A 23749-nucleotide genomic window follows, 5' to 3' on the forward strand; every position below is an offset into this window, starting at 1 on the left:
ATTTGTTCTTCTCTTTGCCTAACATGTTTTACCTCAGATCTTCATGTGGTTTGATTCCTTATTCAGATGTATATGTGTTGAAAGGTCACTGTCTAGAGAGGCTCACTCTCTTCACCCTCAGTAAAAAGATCTACTGCTTTTCTCCTCTAGTTCGCCACCCTTTGTATTTGTCGTTTTCTGCCGTTACATTATATAGTTATGTGATTGGGTTTTTTTTTTTTTTTTTTGTCTTTTTCTTTAGAATGTAATTACTGTTAAGAGGGACTTGTCTATTCCCTTTATCACTTTTTTTTTTTTTAAGTAAGCTCCACACCCAAGGTGGGGCTTGAACTCAGGACCCTGAGATCAAGTCACATGCTCTACTGACTGAGCCAGCAAGGAGCTCCTTTCCTTTATCACTTTATCTCCAGCATCTAGAATAGTGTGCTAGCACACAGGAAGCACACAGTAAATATTGATTCGATTAGTTAAGAAATAAGGAACTGTGTAGTGTTATGAGAGTGGCATTTACAGTCATAGAGATACGGGTGTGATTTCTGACTCCAGTTTGCACTATTTGGTGACTTTAGGTAAGTTAATTTATTGGCCACTCAGTTATCTTATTTAAAAAATGGGAGATAATAATAATATCTGTCTTCTTGTGAGGGTACAGAGTACAAAACACTACATGTAATTGACACTTAGTGTGAGTAAAATTTCTGGAAGATAGGCTAAAGAAAATATATATTGTTTTTAAGAGAGACAAAGTAACATGAAATTATTCTTCTATAAATTGTGATTTAAGTATTTACAAGGACATGGAATAAAGGAGAAATTATATAATCTAAAGTGTGTCTGAAACCATTTTGAGGTTATCAGCTGTACCTCTTATCTAGTACAGGTATCTTATCTAGAGCATCCCTAACTTGTGTTTATCTGTTTTGCTTCTGCTTGGAAATTGGGGACGTTGAGTGGTCTTTTTTTTCATCTTCCTGCTTATTTTTGTTATTTGCATATTTAAGTATTTTAAAATGATTTTATGACTATACTTAAACTTTATAAGTACTGTAGGCTTAAAATTAAAAACGGAGGTCTTTCATCTCATTTTTACCAGCTTTTCCCTACCTTGATATCTAATTTTCAGTATGTCAATCACTGGCAACTCTTTTTGCTCTTTCTTTTGTTTTTTTATTTCTTGTTTCTAAATAACACATCCATGCTACTATTTCTTGATTCTTGTTCAATTTTAAATATCTATTGACTGTTGCAGAAGATGAAGATTTAACTCTTATATTTTCCTTCCTAGAAATATATATGCTTGCATAAATCCAGGAAAAAATACATACACTTGTCATCTCTTCCATGTATAGTTATATCCCAGTTTTTCATTAAATTAATGTTATTTTTTTTTACGTTTGTGATTCTTATGTAACAATTTTAGCAGCTTAGCCATGTGGATTACTATGATTCTATTCCTGCATTTGTTTTGTATAGCTTTTTATTTTCTTGGAATAGCTACATTATTTAGTTTTCCCTACTTTTCAGTGTGTTGTCACTAAAATTCTCTGTAAAGCTTCTTGCAGTACAGTAGAATGCATCAGATAGTCTGTTCCCCTGGGAACTAAATTGTAAGTGCGGCAGAGGGACTTTCCTAGGCTCGCTAGACTCAGTGCAGTTGTCATATTGGAGCCTGTTGACCATTATGCTGGAAATTTGCTTTGCATTTCTTTTGCGATGGAGTCCTTATATCCCATATATTTTTCTTTCTTGTTTTAGTTATTTTACTGTGAGCCTTCAGTATCTTCCTGAAATAGGATGTATAGGAGTAAATTCTCTAAGAGTTTTATATCTGATGATATGTTTATCGTTTATCTTACCTTTACTCCAGAATTACTAATTTTGCTGGATACAGTATTCTAAGGTTTAAATTATTTTCTGTCAAGACTTTGAAAACAGGACACAACTGTCTTCTGACTTTAAGTGAAGCATTTGAGTGGTCCAGTATACTTCTGACTGCTAATCTTTGGTTCTTATCTTTTCCTTTCAAGGCTTTTTTGAGTTGTTTTCTTTATCCCTGGTGTTTTGAACTTTCATGTGATGTACTGATATGACAACATTTATTTAGTGCTTTATAGTATGTAATTGTTTTCATTTAAATTAATTTATTCAGTGTCAGAGGAATCTTACAATTCCAAAGGAATCTTTTAATTCTGGCTGTATTTATTTTTCTCCACAATAAGGCTGAGATTAAGAAATTTATCTGGACTTGAACCCAGGTCTTATTTTCTATGTTATTCATCCTTTGGGAGGTAGTACATCTAACATTTATACTTATTGACAATATGAATAAAGTTAAAATTTCTTATTGCTAGATAATTGTTATATTTTTATTAAAGCAGGTAGAACACTTTTATTTACCTTATTATTTGCCTCAAAATGTACATCATTATTTATCCTTGTTTAATAATTTTTTAAGGCCTTATTTTTTTTTAAGTTTATTTTGAGAGAGTAAGAGTGGGGGAGGGGCTGAAAGAGAGTAAGAGAGAGAATCCCAAGCAGGCTCCACACTGTCAGTGCAGAGCACGACGTGGGCTTGAATTTACGAATCGCAAGAACATGACCTGAGCCCAAATTGAGTTGGATGCTTAACTGACTTAGCCACCCAGGCGCCCCTTAATGTCTTATAATTGAGCTGAGTATACAGTTGATAGGAATGGCATCCTCGAGTATTATATCTAAGAAGTAATGGAAACAAGGGCCAAAATAGAAAATCTAGACGTGTTTCAGGATTTGAATGGGAGCTGGGTAGAGAACCTGTATCAAGTGAGTACACATCTCACTAAATAAGAAAGCATATTGTTTCCTCTTAAGTATGTATCCAGTTTTAATATATCAGGTACTCCTCCTGGAGAAGAAGGATAAGTTAATACACCAAAAGGTTTAAGTGTAAATTTAATAAATTATAAGTTACTGTGGTTTAGCTGTATGAGTTTTTGGAAATTAAGTAAACATGTATTAGTAGCTGTTTCAGGTAACTTGTTTATTTGTATTTGATTTTGGTTTTTATGACTGAATGCCTTACCATTTGAAGTGTTTAGCATCAGTAAAGATAATTGATTGTTCAAAACTATAATTATTTTCTATTCTGGCAGTAAACTTTTCAAGTGTAAGAATGCATTCATAGCTAATTAACTTGACAGTGATCTTGAGATATCTTTTAACATATCTCAGTGGCTTTAGCTTGCACTGTATCTAAATACTCAATTAATTAAAGAGCTGATACTCATCCCAGGCATTAACGATTCATCAAATGTGTAAAGAAGAACTGTTCTCTCATGAGTGAGCAGTTATTCCCAGAAATAGTAGAATCAGCTAAACTTATCAATAAGTTTAGGTTTATTCCTATTAAACATTTAGTGAAAACAGCTACTGTTTTAGGTTCTAAAATTTTTCATCAAAATAAATTAGTTTCAGGTTAGAATTTTTTTTTTAAGTTTATTTGTGTTAGAGAGAGAGATTGTGAGCATGAGCAGGGGAGGAGCAGAGAGAAAGGAAGAGAATCCCAAGCAGGCTCTGCACTGTCAGCTCACAAACTGTGAAATCATGACCTGAGCCAAAATCACAAGTGGGATGCTTAACCCACTGAGTTGCCCAGGCGCCCTGTTTCACGTTAGAATTTTATATAATCTTTTTTCATCTTATGTGCAGCCTTTAAGGATCTTATGTAAAATGCTTTAATTCATTAACATACTTTGGTAAATTGTGATACAGGATGTCAAGTTTGCTAACTTTCTTAGCGTGCAGAAATGATCATTAAGTGCTCTGTTAGTAGTAGGTTACCCATGAAAGCTGTTGAAGCAAGAAAGATGCATTATTTTGTTTAAGAAAGAGATTAATAATTTTCTGCTATAAGGGTGTCTTCAAAGAAGTAAATAAAGTTAGGCACACGAGAATATAGAAGCAGAATTATGGTTTCTATACTTTGTTGATATTTTTCCTCCTGTTACTTTTTTGCCAAAAATCTTCTTTGATGTTAAAAATGAATAATTGTAAATTTGACTGTATGCAGTTGTTGTTTTTTATAAAATCAATCTCCAAGATATATAAGGAAATAATAGTTTCAGTGTTACTTGAAATGCATATTTCATGAAAAAGTGGGAAATGGGTTCCTGTAACCAATATTTTGCAACCATATTTTCTTTTTAGGAATTATCTTAAACTGGAGATTGACTGGTTTTTCTTCTTTCTCTTTTTTTTTTTTTTACATAGGGATAATAAAAGTACCTATATTATAGAAATTTGTGAGGACTAAATAAGGTAATACATATAAAGGTTTTTGTAAGGTGCCTGGCACATATTAAATGCTCCATTAAAGAGGTGCCTGGGTGGCTTAGTTGGTGAAGCATCTGACTCTTGATTTTGGCATAGGTCATGATTTCACGGTTGGTGAGGTTGAGCCCCACATTGGGCTCTGTGCTGACAGCGCCTGCTTGGGATACTCTCTCTCCCTCTCTGTCTGCCCCTCTCCTGCTCATTGCTCTGTCTCTCTCTCTCTCTCTCTCTCTTTCTCTCAAAATAAGTAAACTTAAAAAAAAATGCTTGATAAAAGTTAAGTCATTATTATTATCATTTGCTTTATTAAATTACATTTATCCAAGTATTACACAACTCGAGAGAGAATAGTTTGAAGGCATAAGGATACTGGGCTTTGGGGGGTATAATTAGATAAGAGGATGATTTAAGAATAAGAAGGGAGGTTATCCCAAGCAAGAAGGTATCTTGCTTTGTATTATTACTTGAGCCTTATATGCTCATGTAACCTGAACATCAAATCATATAGGTTGCTTATTGTACTTAATACTGTTAAAAAATTTGAGTGTCATGACAGTTAAAATTTTTAGGAATTTGTAGTTTGTTTAAAAAAACCTTTATCATATCTAGAAAATCTAGCATAGAAATAATTCTAGAATTACAAAAGGAGATGTATGAAACCTCGGCAGATACCAGCTAACATATAGATATCGTAAAAAATTTGCATAAGTTTCCATATATATTTGCTGACTACATTGTTGCTGGATCACAATAATATTCTAGCTCAGTCTGAATTCTTTTTAACCTTTTAAGGTATGTTTCACAGGAGGCCGTAATTTGGGGTAATACACACTAGTGGTTATTACACAAATATATAGGTGTACATTATCCCAGTGAATAATGTTCAAAAAAGAAAGAAAAGTTGGCATTAGTTCATATACCATCATTATCTCATTAACTGTGCTTAGCAACCTGCATAGAAACAGTATGATTATCTCTGTTTTATAGATGACAAAGCTGACATTCCAGAGGGCTTTCACATTTGTAACCGAAAAAAAAAAAAAAACCCAGAAATTTCAGCATTGTTAATGTGAGTTTTAAGATATTTACACATTATATTTATTTTTTAGTGTAAAACTTGAGTGTATTTTAAAGGGTCTCATGAGGTAAAAAAGATTTTAAAAAATTATCGTCTGAATAGAGGGAGAATGAATGGATGTGATTGAAACAAACATTTGGCTGAGGTGAGAGAACATAGGTTAAAAAGAGGTATATTCTGAAAATGACAGATTTCCTATTATTGAACACCTTTGGCTTCTGATTTTTATGGTTATTATCAGACAATGTAGAAAAAGCTGTCTGAAAGGATATATATGTAAAAAATATATTTTTTAGTTTAATTTGTTATTTATTTTTTTCAAAATATGTTTTTAAAAAAAAATTTTTTTTAACGTTTATTTATTTTTGAGACAGAGAGAGACAGAGCATGAGCAGGGGAGGGTCAGAGAGAGAGAGAGACACAGAATCTGAAACGGGCTCCAGGCTCTGAGCTGTCAGCACAGAGCCTGACGCGGGGCTCAAACTCATGGACTGTGAGATCATGACCTGAGCCGAAGTCGGCCGCTTAACCGACTGAGCCACCCAAGGCGCCCCTCAAAATATGTTTTGAAGAAATTGTTGAGATTTCTCAAAGATATTTTAAAAAATCTGTTATTAAGCCATACCTAAAATTAGAGATTTTTGTATTTAAATAAGTTTTTTTTCCCCCCTACACATTAGTTGTTCACTTATTCTTGTATAGTGTTAATCCAGGAAGGGCCTGGTCTTTTCAAACCCTCTATAGGGATAAATGAGGGTATATAGGTATATGGCAATTTTTAGCTAATGTCATGTATTTCTTATTGTGCCAAATGGAGGTTATTTGCAGCAAGTGCTTACTTTATCAAGGAAATACTTATGCTATCACAATATCACAGAAAAATACTAGTCCAGTTGTCACATTAAGATAATCAAATAATACCAGTGGGAAAAATGTTTTTTATTGAGTATCTGAAATCATTTAAAAGTTAGATACTGGATTATGTGTAATGTTACTCATGCTCCAAATTCGTGCTTGAGCTCCACTGTTGCATTTGAGTTATAAAGATCAAAGTATATCTAATTGAGCAAATGCTTGTGTGTTTGATTTTTAAGAGCTATGTCACAGAGCACATGCTATTCTTGGCAAGGTTGTTAGAATTGGCCTCTTTCCTAACAGTAGCCTTAGTTGTAATCACCTACTGAACTTTCATATCTTTGTTTTTTTTTCTAAGTTTTAGAAAGACTGTATCTAGCAAATATTGTGTTACTAAGAATATAAGAATGAATGCAGTGGTTCATACCTGGTAACAATCAGTATAAGAAACAAAATGAAAGGATGCCATTCATTTTGATTTGGACCTTGGTTAGCAGTTAGGAATATGCCCCATACAATTCTTAATAATCGTTTGTAAACCTATAGGTTTACTAATCTGAATATAGTCTTTAAAAAAATTTTTTTTAATGTTTATTTATTTTTGAGAGAGAGTATGAGAGGTGGACAGAGAGAGAGGGAGACACAGAATCTGAAGCAGGCTCCAGACTCCAAGCCGTCAGCACAGAACCCAACCTGGGGCTTGAACCCATGAACTGCGAGATCATGACCTGAGCTGAAGTCAGATGTTCAACCAACTGAGCCACCCAGGCGCTCCCATAGTCATTTTATTTTATTTAAAAAAAATTTTTTTTTAATATTTATTTATTTTTGACAGAGAGAGAGAGCGTGAGCAGGGGAGGGGCAGAGAGAGGGGGAGACACAGAATCAGAAGCAGGCTCCAGGCTCTGAGCGGTCAGCCAGAGCCCGACGTGGGGCTCGAACTCACGAACCTTGAGATCATGACCTGAGCCGAAGTCGGATGCTCAACTGACTGAGCCACCCAGGCACCCCTCCCATAGTCATTTTAAAAAATATTTTATTTATTTATTTTTTTTGAGAAAGAGAGAGAGAGACTGGGGGAGGGGGGGGGGGTGTGGGAACAGAGGATCCAAAGCTGGCTCTGCAATGACAGCAGAGAGCCAGACGTTGGGCTTGATTCCACAAACCATGAGTTCATGACCTGAACCAAAGTCGGACACTCAACTGAGCCATCCAGGTGCCCCACTAACCTAAATATAGTCTTAACCTTTTTATAATGGGAAATTACAAACATACACAAAAGTAAATAGAATAGGGGTGCCTGGGTGGCCCAGTCATTTAAATGTCTGACTCTTGGTTTTGGCTCAGGTCATGAACTCTGTAGTTCATGGGTTGGAGCCCCTTGTTGGTCTCTGTGCTGACAGAGCAGAGCCTGCTTGGGATTCTGTCTCTCTCTCTCTCTCTCTCTCTCTGCCCCTCCCTGGCTTCCTTTCTCTCTCTCTCTCTGTCTCTGTCTCGCTCTCTCTCTCTTTCTCTCTCTCTCTCTCTCTCAAAAATAATAAATAAGTAGAACAGTACAATTAACCTCCATTATCATTCTTGTTTTATGTATTACCTGTTCCCTTTTTCCCTATAGTAGTTTATTTTTAAAAAATTTTTTTAATTTATTTTGAGGGAGAGAGAGAGTGAGCATGCACACACACGAATGGGGGAGGGGCAGAGAGAGAAGGAGAGAGAGAGAATCCCAAGCAGGCTTTGCATTGTCAGTGCACAGCCCAAGAAAAGGCTCAAACCTACAAACTGTGAGATCATGACCTGAGCTGAAACGGAGAGATGTTTAACCAACTTAGCCACCCAGGAGGCACTACTGTAGTTCTATAAAAACAAAGTCTAGTCATGGTATCATTTACCTGTCCATCCTTCAGTATCTTTTCTGTTAAGTAGTTTAATAAGCTTATTACATACTGATTGAATTTTTTCTCTAGTGTTTTGTTGCTAGAAGCAGATTGGCCACCACTCAAAATGTATATATTCATACTATGACCCATGTAATTCATGTTTCTTGAACTAGGTTATATGACAGTAGATCTTGCTTAAATTTGTGGTTCTTAAAATTTTTTATCATGGTACTCTTGGCAGTCTTTTGAATCCTATGACTCTCTTTTTTGGAATAATGTTTTTACATGCATAAAATAAAACAGAATAACAAAGGAAATTAATTACATTGAATTATAATTATCAAGATATTAAAGTTCTGACATGTTTCTTTCCTAATGAGTTAAATATCTAGCCACATGTCTAAAAACTACTATATTTTCTAAGCAGTAATAAGCATGTGACAATATTCTGAGATACCAGTACTGGTTGTGATATAAAAATATGTACCATTTCTGTTAATAACAAAGTCTCAGGTATAGTTAATACTGGTGTGGTTAGTTTCCTGCATTCATTATTTAAGGAAATGCAAATTTCAGTGACAATGAAGAAGTATTTTACTCCCCATTCAAGTTTATAGCCCCTGCTTTAGAGTATAGGTTTTTATATTTATTTTTAGTTTTCATGGATGTCTCAAGCTATTGGTAGTACTCTACTCTTCCAGTTTTGCACTAGATATACCAGTCTTGCTTTTATTCTATCTTGATTGGTCCTAGTTTATTTTAATACAAAAGTTTATGAGTTGAGAGCTCTGTTTTCTACCATTTTAACATAGCCACCCAAGATTTTTTAGTTAAGGGCTTGCATTTGAATGTGAAGCGTGTTATCTCAGACTGCGAGGGAAGGAATAAAGTTCTAGAACAGTAGCAGAGCAGAGTAGGAGAGCAGTTTTGTTCTCCTATCCTGAGAATTAGTGTATTTTCAGTTAGGAAAAATTTGTACAGATTCTTTACTTATAGCGATATGGAGCGATATCCAAGATCTAGTTTTTATAAGTATATACCTTGTTTTGTTTTGTTTTGTTTTACAATTACAGAATCATTTTTTTTTCTTCAATATATGAAATTTATTGTCGTATATACATTGTTTAGTTCATAAAATCATTCAAATACCATATTTTACTTGAGGTTTACAACAACCCTGTGGGGTACATTTGGCAACATTATTATTATTCTCATATGTGGAATGTGGAGACTGAGGCTTTGTTGTTTATATGAAAATACGTACAGCTTTACATCTTTAAGGTTGTAGATTGTTGCTCTTTGAGATATACCTAATCATTTTGTTGGATGTATGATTGTTCCAGGGTTAAACATATGAATTTAGAAAAACAGTTTTGTTTGAGATGGCATCCTTGATTTTATGTTTTCTAAAATGTCATTGAAACCTGATTTTATAAAGGCATACTATGGGAGATTGTTAATCCTACTTTCATGACCTTGAACTCAACATTTCACACCAGTTGAGTAATTTTGTCCTAGCTGATTTGCCTTGAGAACACTTGGACTTTGATAAGAGGGCCAACTGTTTGGTCATTTTGTTTTTAATTTTTTTTTTCTTTTTGCCTTAAATTATTTTTAATTATAATGTTTCTTGTTTTCAGTTTTCAAAACTGTTGTGTTGGATGATCACTCAACATCACAAACACAAACACGGTGATTATGGTTGTTTATGATGGAAAAAATCACAATGAAATTTGACTATCCTATAATAGAAGGTCAAATATGTAACAATCCATATTTGGAATAGTTTTTATAAAGAAGACAAATACTAGGAATTCAGTAAATACTGGTTAATGCATACAGTTTTGATTAATTTATGAGCTAATTGATTTCCATGAGTTATGCTATTAGGAGGGAAAGGGATGATGGGGAGGAAACAGATTATACAACAGTAGGTAACTCTGAAATGAGTAATGTGTATACTTGCTCTTAGTAAAATTCACACTGGCTCAGAGTGAACTCTTGGTATAGAAATTTGGCAGTGATTTACTAAAATTAAGTAGATTGACCATCTTTTTTGATGCTCTTGGAGTTTTTATTACTATTTTTGCATGATTCTTTTTTATCATTTGCCACATGTACTTTTCTGTCTTTTCTTGATTTGCTAAATGCCAGTTGAGGGGTACAGACAGTAATGCTGTAAATATTGAGGGAGGAGCCCCCATTTACTAAGATATTTGTAAAGGAAGTGAGATCATCTGGATCTTGAAGTAGGACCTACCCAACCAGATAGTCATATAGAGGCATTCTAAATAAATGGAGTGGCATTAGGAAATGCACTTTTAGGAAATAGGCAGTGTTAAAAAGTAGATAATTTTGATTAGTGCAGAGGGTTTGTGTTGGGCAAGAAATGGTTGAAGAGATACCTTGGGGTCAGATTGTAGAAACTCTTGAATACGTGAAAGAGATTGGGATTTTGTTCTGTAGGTTTATGCCCTTTGAATTGGGGTATACATTCTTGCTATATGAAATCTGCAAGACCACAGGGTAAACATGACATATCTTCCAGGAACATAACTTTTTAGAAGACTTGGAGAAAAAATAACTTTTTTTAAATATGGAGATGATTTATAGAGTAGAATACACAATTCACATGCAATTTTAAGATAAATTGTAAGATTTAAGATAAAATCCTAGTAAGATTCTAAAATTTGTGTTTATATAAAGCCATTTTCATCCCAGCACTGTAAGGAAATGCTTTCATTATTCTCAAGCTGTTAAACTCTTTTTTTTTTTTTTTTTTCTGTTAAACTCTTAATAGACAAGTTTGAACATCATAGGTCAAAGTAGGATGTAGCCATTGTAAATTTGTTTTAGGAAAATTGAAGGAAGATAGACAAACTTAGGAGACTATTTAGATAATTTAAAACTCAGGGTAAAAGTGGGTCTTGGTGGGCTTTGGGCAGTAGACATGGGAAGAAATGGTATCATATTAACAGACCTTTCAGAGGAAGATTGTATTCCATTTAGTGGCTTCAGATACAGGAGAGGTGGTTTACAAAGTAGAAAAACAGAGATGTCTTCCAGGTTTTAAGCTTGGATGACTGGAAGCATGATACTACCATTAGTGAATATGCAGAAGTAAGGAGGAGTGTGATAAGGTAGAAAGGAAGGACCAGCAGGGGCAGTAAGGCTTTAATGAGTTTTGATATGTTGAATTTGAGGAGATTATAGGGTATCAAAAGGAGGAATGGCAAACAGGCAATGTAAGAAGGGGAACCAGAGAGAGATCTGGGAATAATATATAAATTTGGGAACTTTACTCATTGAAAATAGAGGAGTCCATGAGAGTAAATAGATTTTCTGAGGATCAGAGTAGAAGAGATGATTGAAGAGTGTGCATTGGCCCGAATATATCACTTACTAGGAGGGAATAGGGCTATAAAAATGCATCCAGGCTAAGGATAATCCTGAGAGTGTAATAGTAGTGTGGAAGTGAAATGAAAGTGAAATTTGGAAGAAGAATATTGTTTATTAGTAAGTAGCAGAGAGATCCAAGAGAATGTGGACTGAGGAAAGGCCATTTGATTAGACAATTGTGAGTTAGTGGTGTAATTAGAATACTTGGCAAAGTAGTGAGGACAGAAGGACATGATTTGTGAATCATAAAAAAAAAATTTTCTCTTCCAGAATTATCTCTCCACTGAGCATATTTTATATGCAGAAAAAAACTAACTTAGTACTCCTAAAAGGAACAAAATGAAACTTACTGTGTAAGAATTGTGAAAAAAAAAAAAGAAAAAAAAGGACGAATAGAAGAAGCAATTGATATATTAAATAATGCATTATTTTGTATTTGAAAGCTTCCAATTTTTTTGTGAAAAAAAGTCATTTTGGCATTCTGGCTCCAAAGTCAATTTTGACAGTTCGGCTGCGGTTTTAAAAACTAAAACCTATTCTTGCCTTTGTTCTTTTGTACTCTTTGGAAACAAAATATTTATGTAGGATCCACATAGATCATACATGTTTACATATGACATGTTATACATATATGACATGTAGAGAAAAATACATAATGCCGAATATTTATTGACTAAGGTAAGTCACTATGTAACTTGGGCATTTTATTCTTTAAAAACTGGATTTAATTCAAAATTTTATTTCCATTTGCTAGTTTCTTTAAAAACCTTATTTAGAAATAAATACTGACAAGTGATATTCTGGTCAGAAGATTGGCATCTTGTAATCCTTGAGGATTAGAATTTAAATGATTTAAATTAGAAATAGCATAGTCATACTTCTATTACATGTCACTAAAAAAACTACAAGAATTTAAATTTCTATATATTAAGGGATGAGTCTTTATTGAATTTGAAAATGTACATACACATCTGTCAGGCTGTTTAAACATTCAACAACTTGTTATGATTTTTAGTTCTATATGACAACCTACACAAACGTATTAGACTCATACTGTGCCCAGGGAGAATAAATTATTAAACTTTAACTTGATGCTGCAAATACATTCTTTCTCATTACATTCTGACAAGATCCATTTAAATTGTTTTCACATCATTAAGTGTTAAAACATATAAAATGTATGCAGTATATACATAAGTTAACAAATATGTTACGATACAGTGATACCTGATATTAAAGTCAATATGACCTAATAATCATGATCTACTGCATTTAAGACAGTTAATCTACTTCAATATAGTATTATATCCTGCTTCATTTGACTTCCTAAATAAAGCATACCAAACATTTGTTTCACATTTTGTTGTAGCAAAATGAAACATCAGTTTTAAAATTAGTATTACAGATTTTTATGTGTACTCTGAACTGACTGAATTTTAATTTTTAAATTAATAATATTACAGAATCTAGGAACTATACAATTATCAGTCTTTTATATTTATTCAAGTTCAGAATTTTGGCAAGAAAATTTTTTTAACTGAGGAAGTTGTAAAATTAGCTTACATGATGCCTTTTAAAATAAAAGTCCTTGTAAGTTTTTTATTTTAAAAAAATTACTTAAAAATTCACCCATTGGTTAAAATTTGGATTGTGACTATATAAAACTGATACTCATATCACAAAATATATGTATAAATGATATAAGAATTTTGATTGGGAAAGATAAATGGTGTTCTTTGAGGTGATTTGATGGTATGTTTACTTTCAAGTTGATAGTGGCTTTAAAATCAAGAGTCTATTTCTGAATCCTTGTGTTAGGGATTTAATATCAGATTATTAAACCACAGTAATTTCAGATGAATTTAATGTTTGATTTGTTGGCCCTTTAATTTGTCTCAGTTCATTCAGAGCTTTCTGAATCTGTTGGATGGATCAACATTTTAGTTGATTTGATAGAGTACAACCTTCCATTTTGAGACTTCCAGTATATTCCTCTTCTCCTCTCTGGCTTAGTTTTTGCTCTTGGCTTGTTATATTTACCATTCAGGTTGTTTTCCCCACATACATCGTGACACCACCAGCCTCCTAAAGAAGATAGATATGGAATTTAATGAATACAAACTCTAGTTATTGTTAATGCATTTCCCTATGAGTACATCTTCATTTCTTACAATATGACAGTATTGTATGCCTTATGCATGTATCCCAATTTTAAATAATCTGTGTAAGTCTCATGTATGCCACCCAAAATAAAATATCTTAGGCTATTTATAAAACATTATTATAAAATAAGTTCTTATAAAATAAAATCTCTAGGTAAAATACCTAGTTGAACCATAATCCAGTTAATACTTATGTTAAGACATTTTTACCTATAGTCAAAATGTTTATTTGGGATTCAGTTTTTAAAGAGTTGACATTGTAGATATTAGCTAATACTTTGGGAAGACATTCTGTAGATATGAAAATGAATTATTGATGTTAGGAAAAAGATACCTGAATAACTTTCTGGACAGTTGACATGTCCTTTTGCTTTATGATCCCAAGTAGAAAATGCCAAATCTTTGTGTTCCGGGAGTGCGTTGGGGACATTGCCAGTAATCTCAACTAGGTGTAATGTATAGTTGGTTTCATGATCCCCCAAGTGAAAGGAATATTCGATATAATGCTTGTTGTCTTTCCAGTCTTCTAGTTCAATTCGTAAGACGTAATTAGATTGCTTTACTATGGAATATATCTTCTCTAGACCCAACCAAAATTCTCCTGAAAAGAAAGTGAAAATCTGTGGGTTGTTACCTGCGGATTAGGCACGAACAGTTTTTGTGCGTTTTTTTTTTAGTGTTTTTTATTGGTGCAAATCAATGAATTGTTTTAGCCTTGAATCCCGTGGTTATTTTAGAGTCTCTTAAAATATTTCTTTTTAAAACAATTTTATTGAATATAGTGAAATGTACAAAAAATATAAAAAATATTAATAGGCCTGCCTAAAGTTTGATTAGCCTTTCTAAAATGAATATTGTGAGGTGTATTTCTTGGATGAAATATATTAGGCAATTGTAGATATTTTAGATCTGGTCATTGGTAAAATATTATCTCATTTCTGGGTCCTTATGTGTACTGGCTTTGCTATCAAGAATTTATTAATACCCATATACTATCAAAAGTTTTGTTAAGGATTTCTACTATTATATCCAGTATTACTTGGATAGTAGTGTCATTTTCTTCAAATATAGTCTTGGCCTTTGATATTTGCTTGATATACGTTTTCTTTGTAGAAAAATAAGGGAATAGAATTTTATAGACATTTTAAGTCAAAAAATTCTTAATAACTTCTCTATAGTTTTAAAAATTATTTTTCTTTGAAACTAAAAGCATAGCAAATATAGACACTTTTGAATTATCACAGTCTTCTGTTAAAGTATTTAAGGAAAAAAGACAAACTGTTTTATTGCTATTGAATTAGAAGACAGTTTTAAGGATTACAAGTACAAATGGCTTACTTATAGAAGTAAATGAATACTCTGGGCTTAACAGTTAGCCTTTTATTTTGGGGTTACAAATAATCATTCTTAGAAGATTAGTTAGGGATTTAACTAGTAGTTTGAATACAAAATTTCTTAAATGGGCAAATAGTACTGAATGTTAAGTCAAAATTTGATATCATAATGGATGTTTTCCACTTTATATATGAGTGCTTACATTTGTGAATTTTTATAATGTGCCTTTTTGGGTTTAAAACCATTTTTGTTATGCTTATTTTATTTTATTATATTTTGTGATCAAAATATAGTAATTTGTATTAACTAATTTCCTTTAAATCACACATCCTATAGTATACATTTATAATATTTAAACAATTAAGATTTAAACATTTAGTACTGTACATCTGACAGTTTCCTTGTTCCTTTCACCTTCCAAATAATTAATATCTAAAATGTTAAAAAAAGAAAGTAGAGTGACCTGTAATAAGGATGGTTTTCTTCAGAGCTCATTCAAATATAGCATTTACCACTTATCAGAGCACATAGCACTTAATCATAATTGTCTTTAATAATTATACTTATGATAATTAGAAGCCATCAAATTAAATTGAGATACATATACTTAAGAGCAGACATGAAATTATGGTAAGCATAATTCAAACAGTCGCTTGTAATAAGTATAGATTACTGACAGATATGTAATTATGTGTTCTATGAAGTTCTGTGAAGGCTGGGACTATTCCTCATTCGTTGTTGCGTTCCTAATGCCCAATCCATAATAGCTTCTCAGTAAATATATTTTTTAAGTGTTTTTACTTATTTTTGAGAGAGAGAGAGAGTGTGAGCAGGAGAGGGGAAGAAAGATAAAGGAGGGTAGAGAATCCAAAGCGGGCTCTGCGCTGACAGCAAGACCAATGCGGGGCTTGAACTGATGAACCATGAGATTATGACCTGAGCCGAAGTCAGATGCTCATCTGACTGAGCTACCCAGGCACCCCAATAGTTTTTACAAATGAATGAATGAAGTCACCTTACCGTCAAGCCTCCCAAAACCATATCTGTAGTTTTCCCAAGTTTCATTGAAGTTTTGTGATCCATCTATTCGGTGTTGAATCACTGTCCATGAACTACCTGAATATAATGAACGTAATTGTGTACTTTAGTAGATTGATGCTGACAGATGCAACAAAATACTGTTTTCTTGTTTTGGTTTTAATTGGTAGCACTGTAATATAGTTATTAATGTTGCTATGGTGGTACCATTTTATTATTTATTATGGTACCAAGAAGTTAAGTAAAGGGCAAATAATGAATTTGTCTTAATAAACTTATTAACAATAGTATTTCAGATTACTTTATGGAAAATAATTGAATAAGTGCATGAGTGAATATGAAACTAAACAAAGCAAATATAAGTACTAGAGCTCTATAACTACTCATGTTGCTTATATTTCATTTTATATTCACAACAAAGATGACAGGATTGAGTTTTACTTAATAGGCAGTGAGTAACCTGAGCTAATTATAGTCCATTTTCTCTTCAGGCTGGTTTTACCTGATTTAACATCACAGTAGACATTAAAAGCTTGAGAGTTGCTGGGTCTAATGGAGTAGATGCCACTTGTATATTCACCTCTGTTATAAATGGTGGTACAGTTAGCAGGAATGTCTAGAATCAAGAAAGTTTATTACATAAGATACAGTAATAGGAATTGTATCTTTAGAGCTTGGGCTTTTACTTGACATTTTATGGAATTGTGGTGAATGTAGCCCTTAGCCTTTTTCAGTAATGTATTACCTAGAAAGTACTTTATGCTAAAGCAGATTTATTAGACGGCATGTTATACAAATACTATTAAAATAGTTATTATCAAACTGATTTTTAAAAAAATTTTTTCTTGATGTTTATTTTTGAGAGAGAGAACACAAGCCAGAGAGGGACAGAGAGAGAGGGAGACAGAATCTGAAGCAGTCTCCAGGCTCCAAGCTGTCAGCATAGAGCCCCATGCAGGGCTCAAACTCATGAACTGTGAGATCTTGATCTCAGCTGAAGTCAGACCTTTAACCGAGTGAGCCACCCAGGTGCCCCTCAAACTGATTTCTTTTTAAGAAAAGTGACAAAATGAGAATTTTAGACACATATTTTGTCAGATAAAGGAAGGATATAAATTTATTTTATATCCTTTTTTGAGAGTGACAGAGAGACAGAGTGTGAGCGGGGAAGGGACAGACAAGAGAGGGAGACACAGAATCCTAGCAGGCTTGAGGCTCTGAGCTGTCAGCACAGAGCCCGATGTGGGGCTCAAACTCAGGAGCAATAAAATCATGACTTGAGAGGAAGTCAGACGCTTAACCAACTGAGCCACCCAGGCTCCCCAGGAAGAATATAAATATAATACTACATAAGACATTATTACAGTGTTTGGTGTATAGCACATAGTCAACAGGTGGAAAGAGTGAACATACATGAAGGAAACTTACAGAGACCTTTTGTGTATGTGTATGAATTACATAAAAGTAAGTGTATTTTGAAAGTATTATTATTTTGTTAAAGTATCGTCAGGAATGGAGACTTTGTTCTCCTGTCTTTGTGTTTTTCTTATGAAAATTTTCAAGGAAACAGGAAGGTAGAAACATTAGAGAGAACTTCATAGTCTTTCCACCTGTATTCAGGAATTGTTAACCTTTTGCCATTTTTGCTTTATAAACATACATATATACAAACATGTATTTTGCTATACTATTTGAAATTTGCAAACATCATGACCCTTAGCCACTTAAATGTTTCAACATGTATCTCTTAAACATGAAATTATTTTATTGCATGACTATAATACTATTATTACATCTAAGAAATTTTAAAATAATGTCATATTATCTAGTATCAAGTCTACAACTATATTTTCCTGATTGTCTTAAAAATGTGTTTTATAGGGTTAAAAGAGCTGCCAGGATCCAATTAAGGTTGACACATTGTATTTGGTAGATTTGTCTCTTTACTCTCGTTTAGTTTAGAACAGGTCCCAAGAATAGCAATTATTTTTTATGGGAATGTCTAAGATAGGAAAAGAATTTGATGATAATACCTTCAAGAAGGAAACCCAACAAATTAACTTACCATCATGTTCTACAATTTTTGTTTCATTCAAGTGAAGAAAAGGGGTAGTTCTTGGTGCCCTTGGTTTAGAAGAAAGAGAATTTTCTGTGGATTCTTGAACACCAGTTCTTCTTAGCTGATGAAAGAATATAAAAATGGTATGGAGTATACAGTTAGAGGAATCTGAGGGAGGATATTAAGATTACAATTTATATACATCTTTAAGTTCATAATATGTTATTGCTCTTGATGTTAAGAGGGATAAACAATGCTGTACAGATTATATAGATGACTTGTTCTCAAAATATGTAATCAGGCACATTGTTTAACAGGTTTAAAAAACTAGAGAGAGCCAAGCACAAACCAGAAATTAGTCAAAAAACAGCAAGACCAAAGGTAGAGACTTTGCTTAGCATATTTTAACATGTTCTGTTTATTTACATGAATAGAATATATATGCTATTCAGTAGTAGGCAGATTTTAAGCTTTAATAATTCTCAGTTGTAGGCCTTATTGATTGATTCTCAGACCTGCCTAAAGACTTAGCACATAATTTGAATAAGGCTTCTTCTATCCTTCCTTCCTTCCTTCCTTCCTTCCTTCCTTCCTTCCTTCCTTCCTTCCTTCCTTCCTTCCTTCCTTCTTCTTTTTTCAAGTTTATTTATTTCTGAGGGGGGGAGGGGCAGAGAGAGAGAGGAGGCAGAGGATTGAAGTAGGCTCTGAGCTGACAGCAGAGAGCCCGATGCGGGGCTCGGGGCTCGAACTCACGAACCGTGAGGTCATGACCTGAGCCAAAGTCAGACACTTAACCAACTGAACCACCCAGGCACCCTGAACAAGGCTGCTTTCTTAATAGTTTTTTTGGAATGTAAATATATCTGTAGAGGTGACAGATTGGCAGCTTTATTTGCTTACTTTCAATACATTCAATATTTCATTGTTAGTTTTAGCAAGTTTACTTTTATGTAAAGTGTGCTGGGTTTGCATTTTATTGACTGAAAGCTTTTCTTATTGTTGGACTGAGAAACACAGAATATGTAATATCTTATTAGTGTTTTTTGATATCAGCATTTTTTAGGACGTAATTCATAAGGATCTGTTGCAAAGTTCATTTGTTGGGTATTAACCTTTTTTCCCTAAGTAACTGTGTGATGTTAAAGTCACTTAACATAGAGTTTTAGACTCTTATTTTAAATTTGAGGAAGTTGGATCAGATGATCTAAGGCTTCTTCCAACTCAGATATTCATTGTTTTGAATTCTTCATACATTTTATTATTAGGATGTATGTAATTTGATAATAGTGACATTTTGTTTCTGTGAGTAGGCTCATTTAACTGTTATAAAAGATATAAGAAAAAAGAAATAAGAAAAATAATGTAATGAGGAAATTATGGAAATCAAAACTAGTTGTTGGCAACAAACCCTTTTGGATAGTTAGGAAAAATAATAAAATAACTTAGTAAATTATGTCTCATAATTAGCAAAAATAACCTGAAATTATGAGTTATAAAATTACTGAAACATATAATTATGTTTGTTTAGTGGAAATTGTTTTATAATTCTTGGCAACTATTTTTTTTTACAAGTTTCTCCAAGTTTGTATTAGTTTTGGAACCCTCTTGAGTGCCTTTTCCATAGCATTACTAATTAATATTTTCGAACTGTGGTATTCCATATTGAAATGTGTAGGTTCTCACATAGCTTTATTCAAGACAGGTATCTCCCTCACCTAGCCAGCTGTTTACATTGTAGATTAATTATATTGTTGGGTATTGAACTTTAATTATCAGGCACACAGTTTCTTTTTTTTTTTTTTTCAATATATGAAATTTATTGTCAAATTGGTTTCCATACCACACCCAGTGCTCATCCCAAAAGGTGCCCTCCTCAATACGCATCACCCACCCTCCCCTCCCTCCCACCCCCCATCAGCCCTCAGTTTGTTCTCAGTTTTTAAGAGTCTCTTATGCTTTGGCTCTCTCCCACTCTAACCTCTTTTTTTTTTTTTTTTCCTTTCCCTCCTCCATGGGTTTCTGTTAAGTTTCTCAGGATCCACATAAGAGTGAAACCATATGGTATCTGTCTTTCTCTGTATGGCTTATTTCACTTAGCATCACACTCTCCAGTTCCATCCACATAGGCACACAGTTTCTAATACTATTAATAATAGCATGCTTTTGTTGACTTCTTTGTGTTAAATATGACATTAAATTTACTCAACATATTTATTGAGTTCCTACTATGTCTCAGACAATATTCTATATTTTGGGGCATCAGCTATGAAAAAATGAAGAAAATCCCTGTTCTCATGGAGTTTACATTCTCGTGAGGGGACAGATAACTAAAAAATACATATATTGCATGAAATAGAGCTACATGTAAAGGAAAAAAGGAGAGTAATGAAGGAGGTAGCAGGTTTTTAAATATGGGCTTAGGGATTATAATTTTTGATTAAGTGACTTGGGAAGGCTTCACTGAGAATTTTACATTTGAGAAAGACCTAAAGGAAATGAGAGTGGGCCATGCAGATATCAGGGAGAAGAGCATTCCAGTTATGGGGAGCATGGGCAAAAGCCTTGAGACAGCAGCATGTTCGATGTGTTTGAGTAACGGGGAAGAGTACCCCAGTATGACTAGAGTAGTGGAGATGAAGTCAGAGAGATGAGTCATTGGGGGTCTTGTGGCCACTGGAAGTGAGATGGGCAGCCACTGTGTGGTTTTAAACAAAGAGAGATGTGATCCAATTTTAACTTTTGATAGAATCATGTTAGTGGGTCTGTTGGAGGTATACTTTACATAAATTAATTGTTTTTTTTTTTTTTCTCACAACACTCCTATAAGATAGGTTCTGTTATTTTCTTCATAGAATAAGTGAAGAAACTGAGAGACAGAGGAGTTAGGTCACACCAAAGTTTTAGAGCCCAGATTCAAACTGAGGTGGTTTATGAGCTTTAGAGTCTCCAATCTTAACGATCATGCCAATGTGATGGGTTTACTCACTATCCCAACTAGAAGTTTTAAAAATAAATTTAGGGCTTAATGTTCCCATAAACCTAGATTTTATGTAAAAGATTGGACGAGCCATTAAAATATTGACTTACCTGGTTTTCTATTTCTTTTATTTGACTATGCTGTTGATTTAATTGTCTGTATTGTTCCTCCACGGTCTGGAGAAGGTCTTTGATGCTGTTATCTTGCTGTTCTACAAAATTCTGGACATAGATTGTAGGGTGGTTAGAAGTTTATTTCTTCTTTCTTTTTTCTTTGCTTTTTTGTTAAGTGAGTCTTTTTTGTTTTTTGTAACTATTACAATCTAAATTTTTAAAACTAATAGTGGATTAGATAATTGAATATTGGCAACCATTTTCTCTTGTATGCTTCAAATCCTTTTGTTTTTACGATTTAAAATGTACTATCTCTAAAACCTGATTTCCTGAACTTTAAAGTAGTTCAGTTAAATGAAAAAAAGAAAAAAACCCATAGTATTTTAATAGGAATTAATCTTTACCATTTACTTACTACTTTTATCCATTTTATTTATTTATTTATTTATTTATTTATTTATTTATTTATACTTTTATCCATTTTCAATATGGGAGGATAGTTTCAAATTATCTTCCTCTAACCTTTTACCTGCCTCTAGTAATTGGCAATATTGTAATAATTTAGTGTTCTAAAATTTTATTAATTGATTTATAATTTTCATCTGAAATAAGTGTAGAATCATAAAAAACAACTTGAAATTATAACAGGAAATTTTATTTCCTAGAAGCTTTTTTTCCTTGAGAAAAGTATAGTATTTCAATGATTCAACAAAGTAGCATGTCCTAAAACATTTTTAAAAAAGATCCATATTGAAAACATAATCATGAACCCTCTTTGATTTCTACTTACTTTAAGTGAAGTTATTTCTGGGTGTTCCTGGATTTCAGGTTGATTTTTAGTTAAACTGGTTAATTGCTTCTCCAAATATTTCACTTTTTGTTGAAGTAGATTTTTTTCTTCTAGGAGGCTTTCAAGTTTTGAGGTGAGTTCAAGTGACATATTCTTTACTTCTTCATTCTTGACTTGTAGTTTGGATGTAGTTCTTCTAAGTTCCTTTTCTTCTTCTTTGATTTCATTGGTTTGCAGTGATAGGTCATAAAAAGACTGATCAAATATGTTGAGTTTTTGAAATATGTCATTAATTTGGCCCTTAGTCTTATGGACAAAGTCTTTAAGACCATGTCCTAACTGAAGGAGGCCATTGGCTAAAATTTTTACATCATCTAACATAGCAAATCTTGATTTTGGCTCTGGAGACATAGAATCATATGATGAATAGTCTTGGTCAATTTTGGAAGAAATAACTAGAGGAACAATAAAAAGAAAGAGCTTAATCGTGTGCATTTTTATCGTAATTATTCAACTAATTTTCTCCTGTAGGCAGACCTAGACTTCTAAACTCTATATATACCACTATTTGCCACACTGCAAACAGTAAGGTTGGCAGGTGAATGTAGTTAATCATTAAGCTGTGTAAACTTGTACGAATGTAACCTTCTATATTGAGTTAGATCAGTGCTAAATGAAATCAAAGAAATGAGCAATTAACCTTCATTTTAAATTGTTACTGTATTTAATTCTGCAGTATTATAAACTTCAGTTTCAGGGTTGTGAGAGCTGCCTTTTTTAAACGCTTATTTTAATTTACCATGATTTTTAAAAGAGATTTACAATTGAACTCTTTTGACTGGTAAATTAACATTAAGGTTGAGGAAGATTAGCGAATTAAGGATGTGTTTCCCAAATTGTATTTTAGTTATTTTGGAAACAGCAACCTATTCCCAGAAATGGTTTCTCTCTGAAGCCTTCCTCCACTGCCTCAGGTGGTATTAAGGGCTCTCAATGCAGCATTCCTGTGATACTCTGTATAAGCTAACATGATTATACATTCCTTATTATTTGTCACTATAATTGTTAGTATGTCTTTTGCTTCAGAATATCTTTCCTAACCATATTTTTATTTTTATTTATTTATTTTTTTAAATTTTTTTTTTTAACGTTTATTTATTTTTGAGACAGAGAGAGACAGAGCATGAACAGGGGAGGGGCAGAGAGAGAGGGAGACACAGAATCGGAAACAGGCTCCAGGCTCTGAGCTGTCAGCACAGAGCCCGACGCGGGGCTCGAACCCACGGACCGTGAGATCATGACCTGAGCTGAAGTCGGACGCTTAACCGACCAAGCCACCCAGGCGCCCCTAACCATATTTTTATATTATCATAAAATCTCATACATTAAAAGGCATTTCACTCCCTTTTTGTGTTATATAAAGCTGTGTCTATGTTCTAACTTCTTTTCCATGTGCCCACTGAAAGACCAATAGATTAGGTGATCTTGTACAGTCAAGCCAGAATTATATACTTCCAGTGTCAGAAACAATTTGCTTGTTGTAAGTTTTTCTGAACTTTGTGAGATTGGTAACAATTTTGGTAACGTAAATTTAACAAAACCAACAAATTAATAGTGTGTTCAAAAACAAATGTTCTACTGTGCTTCTAACATAGTATTAAAAGGAAAAATATCAAATGCCTTGTTTAATTATTACTGATTAGCCTTCTTGAGTGCTCATTGAGAACTTTTTGAGAAGATAATAAATCCTTTAAA

The 23749-nt window shown here is 33.2% G+C and overlaps 2 protein-coding genes across 14 annotated transcripts in view; one reads left to right on the forward strand and one right to left on the reverse strand.

Moving 5' to 3' along the window:
- DOCK7 (dedicator of cytokinesis 7) overlaps positions 1–23749 on the forward strand; it is a 224801-nt gene that overhangs the window by 79357 nt on the left and 121695 nt on the right. The window lies entirely within an intron of this gene.
- ANGPTL3 (angiopoietin like 3) lies at positions 12432–22539 on the reverse strand. Of its 2 annotated transcripts, XM_019449064.2 has the most exons (7): positions 21995–22539; positions 21202–21312; positions 18121–18235; positions 16558–16671; positions 16038–16133; positions 14017–14283; positions 12432–13605 (listed from the first exon to the last, which is right to left on the reverse strand). In XM_019449064.2, the coding sequence occupies exons 1-7, from the start codon at positions 22487–22489 to the stop codon at positions 13421–13423; spliced, it is 1383 nt and encodes a 460-aa protein (XP_019304609.1). In that variant the 5' UTR covers positions 22490–22539; the 3' UTR covers positions 12432–13420. The 2 variants fall into 2 exon arrangements, with proteins under 2 accessions (XP_019304609.1, XP_019304610.1); XM_019449065.2 differs by lacking the exon at positions 14017–14283.

Source organism: Panthera pardus, unplaced genomic scaffold, assembly GCF_024362965.1.
Source record: "Panthera pardus isolate Hobbes unplaced genomic scaffold, ASM2436296v1 HiC_scaffold_11, whole genome shotgun sequence".
NCBI lineage: Eukaryota > Metazoa > Chordata > Mammalia > Carnivora > Felidae > Panthera > Panthera pardus.

Bases quoted from the DNA above. Each gene is read 5' to 3' on its own strand.
- ANGPTL3 (XM_019449064.2), bottom strand. From the start codon at position 22,489: ATGCACACGATTAAGCTCTTTCTTTTTATTGTTCCTCTAGTTATTTCT. The intron at 18,236-21,201 runs GTAAGTCAATAT...TTCTTTCATCAG, and splicing joins TAAAAGAAATAGAAAACCAG to CTAAGAAGAACTGGTGTTCA. The intron at 16,672-18,120 runs GTAAGTTAATTT...TCTTGATTCTAG, and splicing joins AAAAATTGTAGAACATGATG to ACATTCCTGCTAACTGTACC.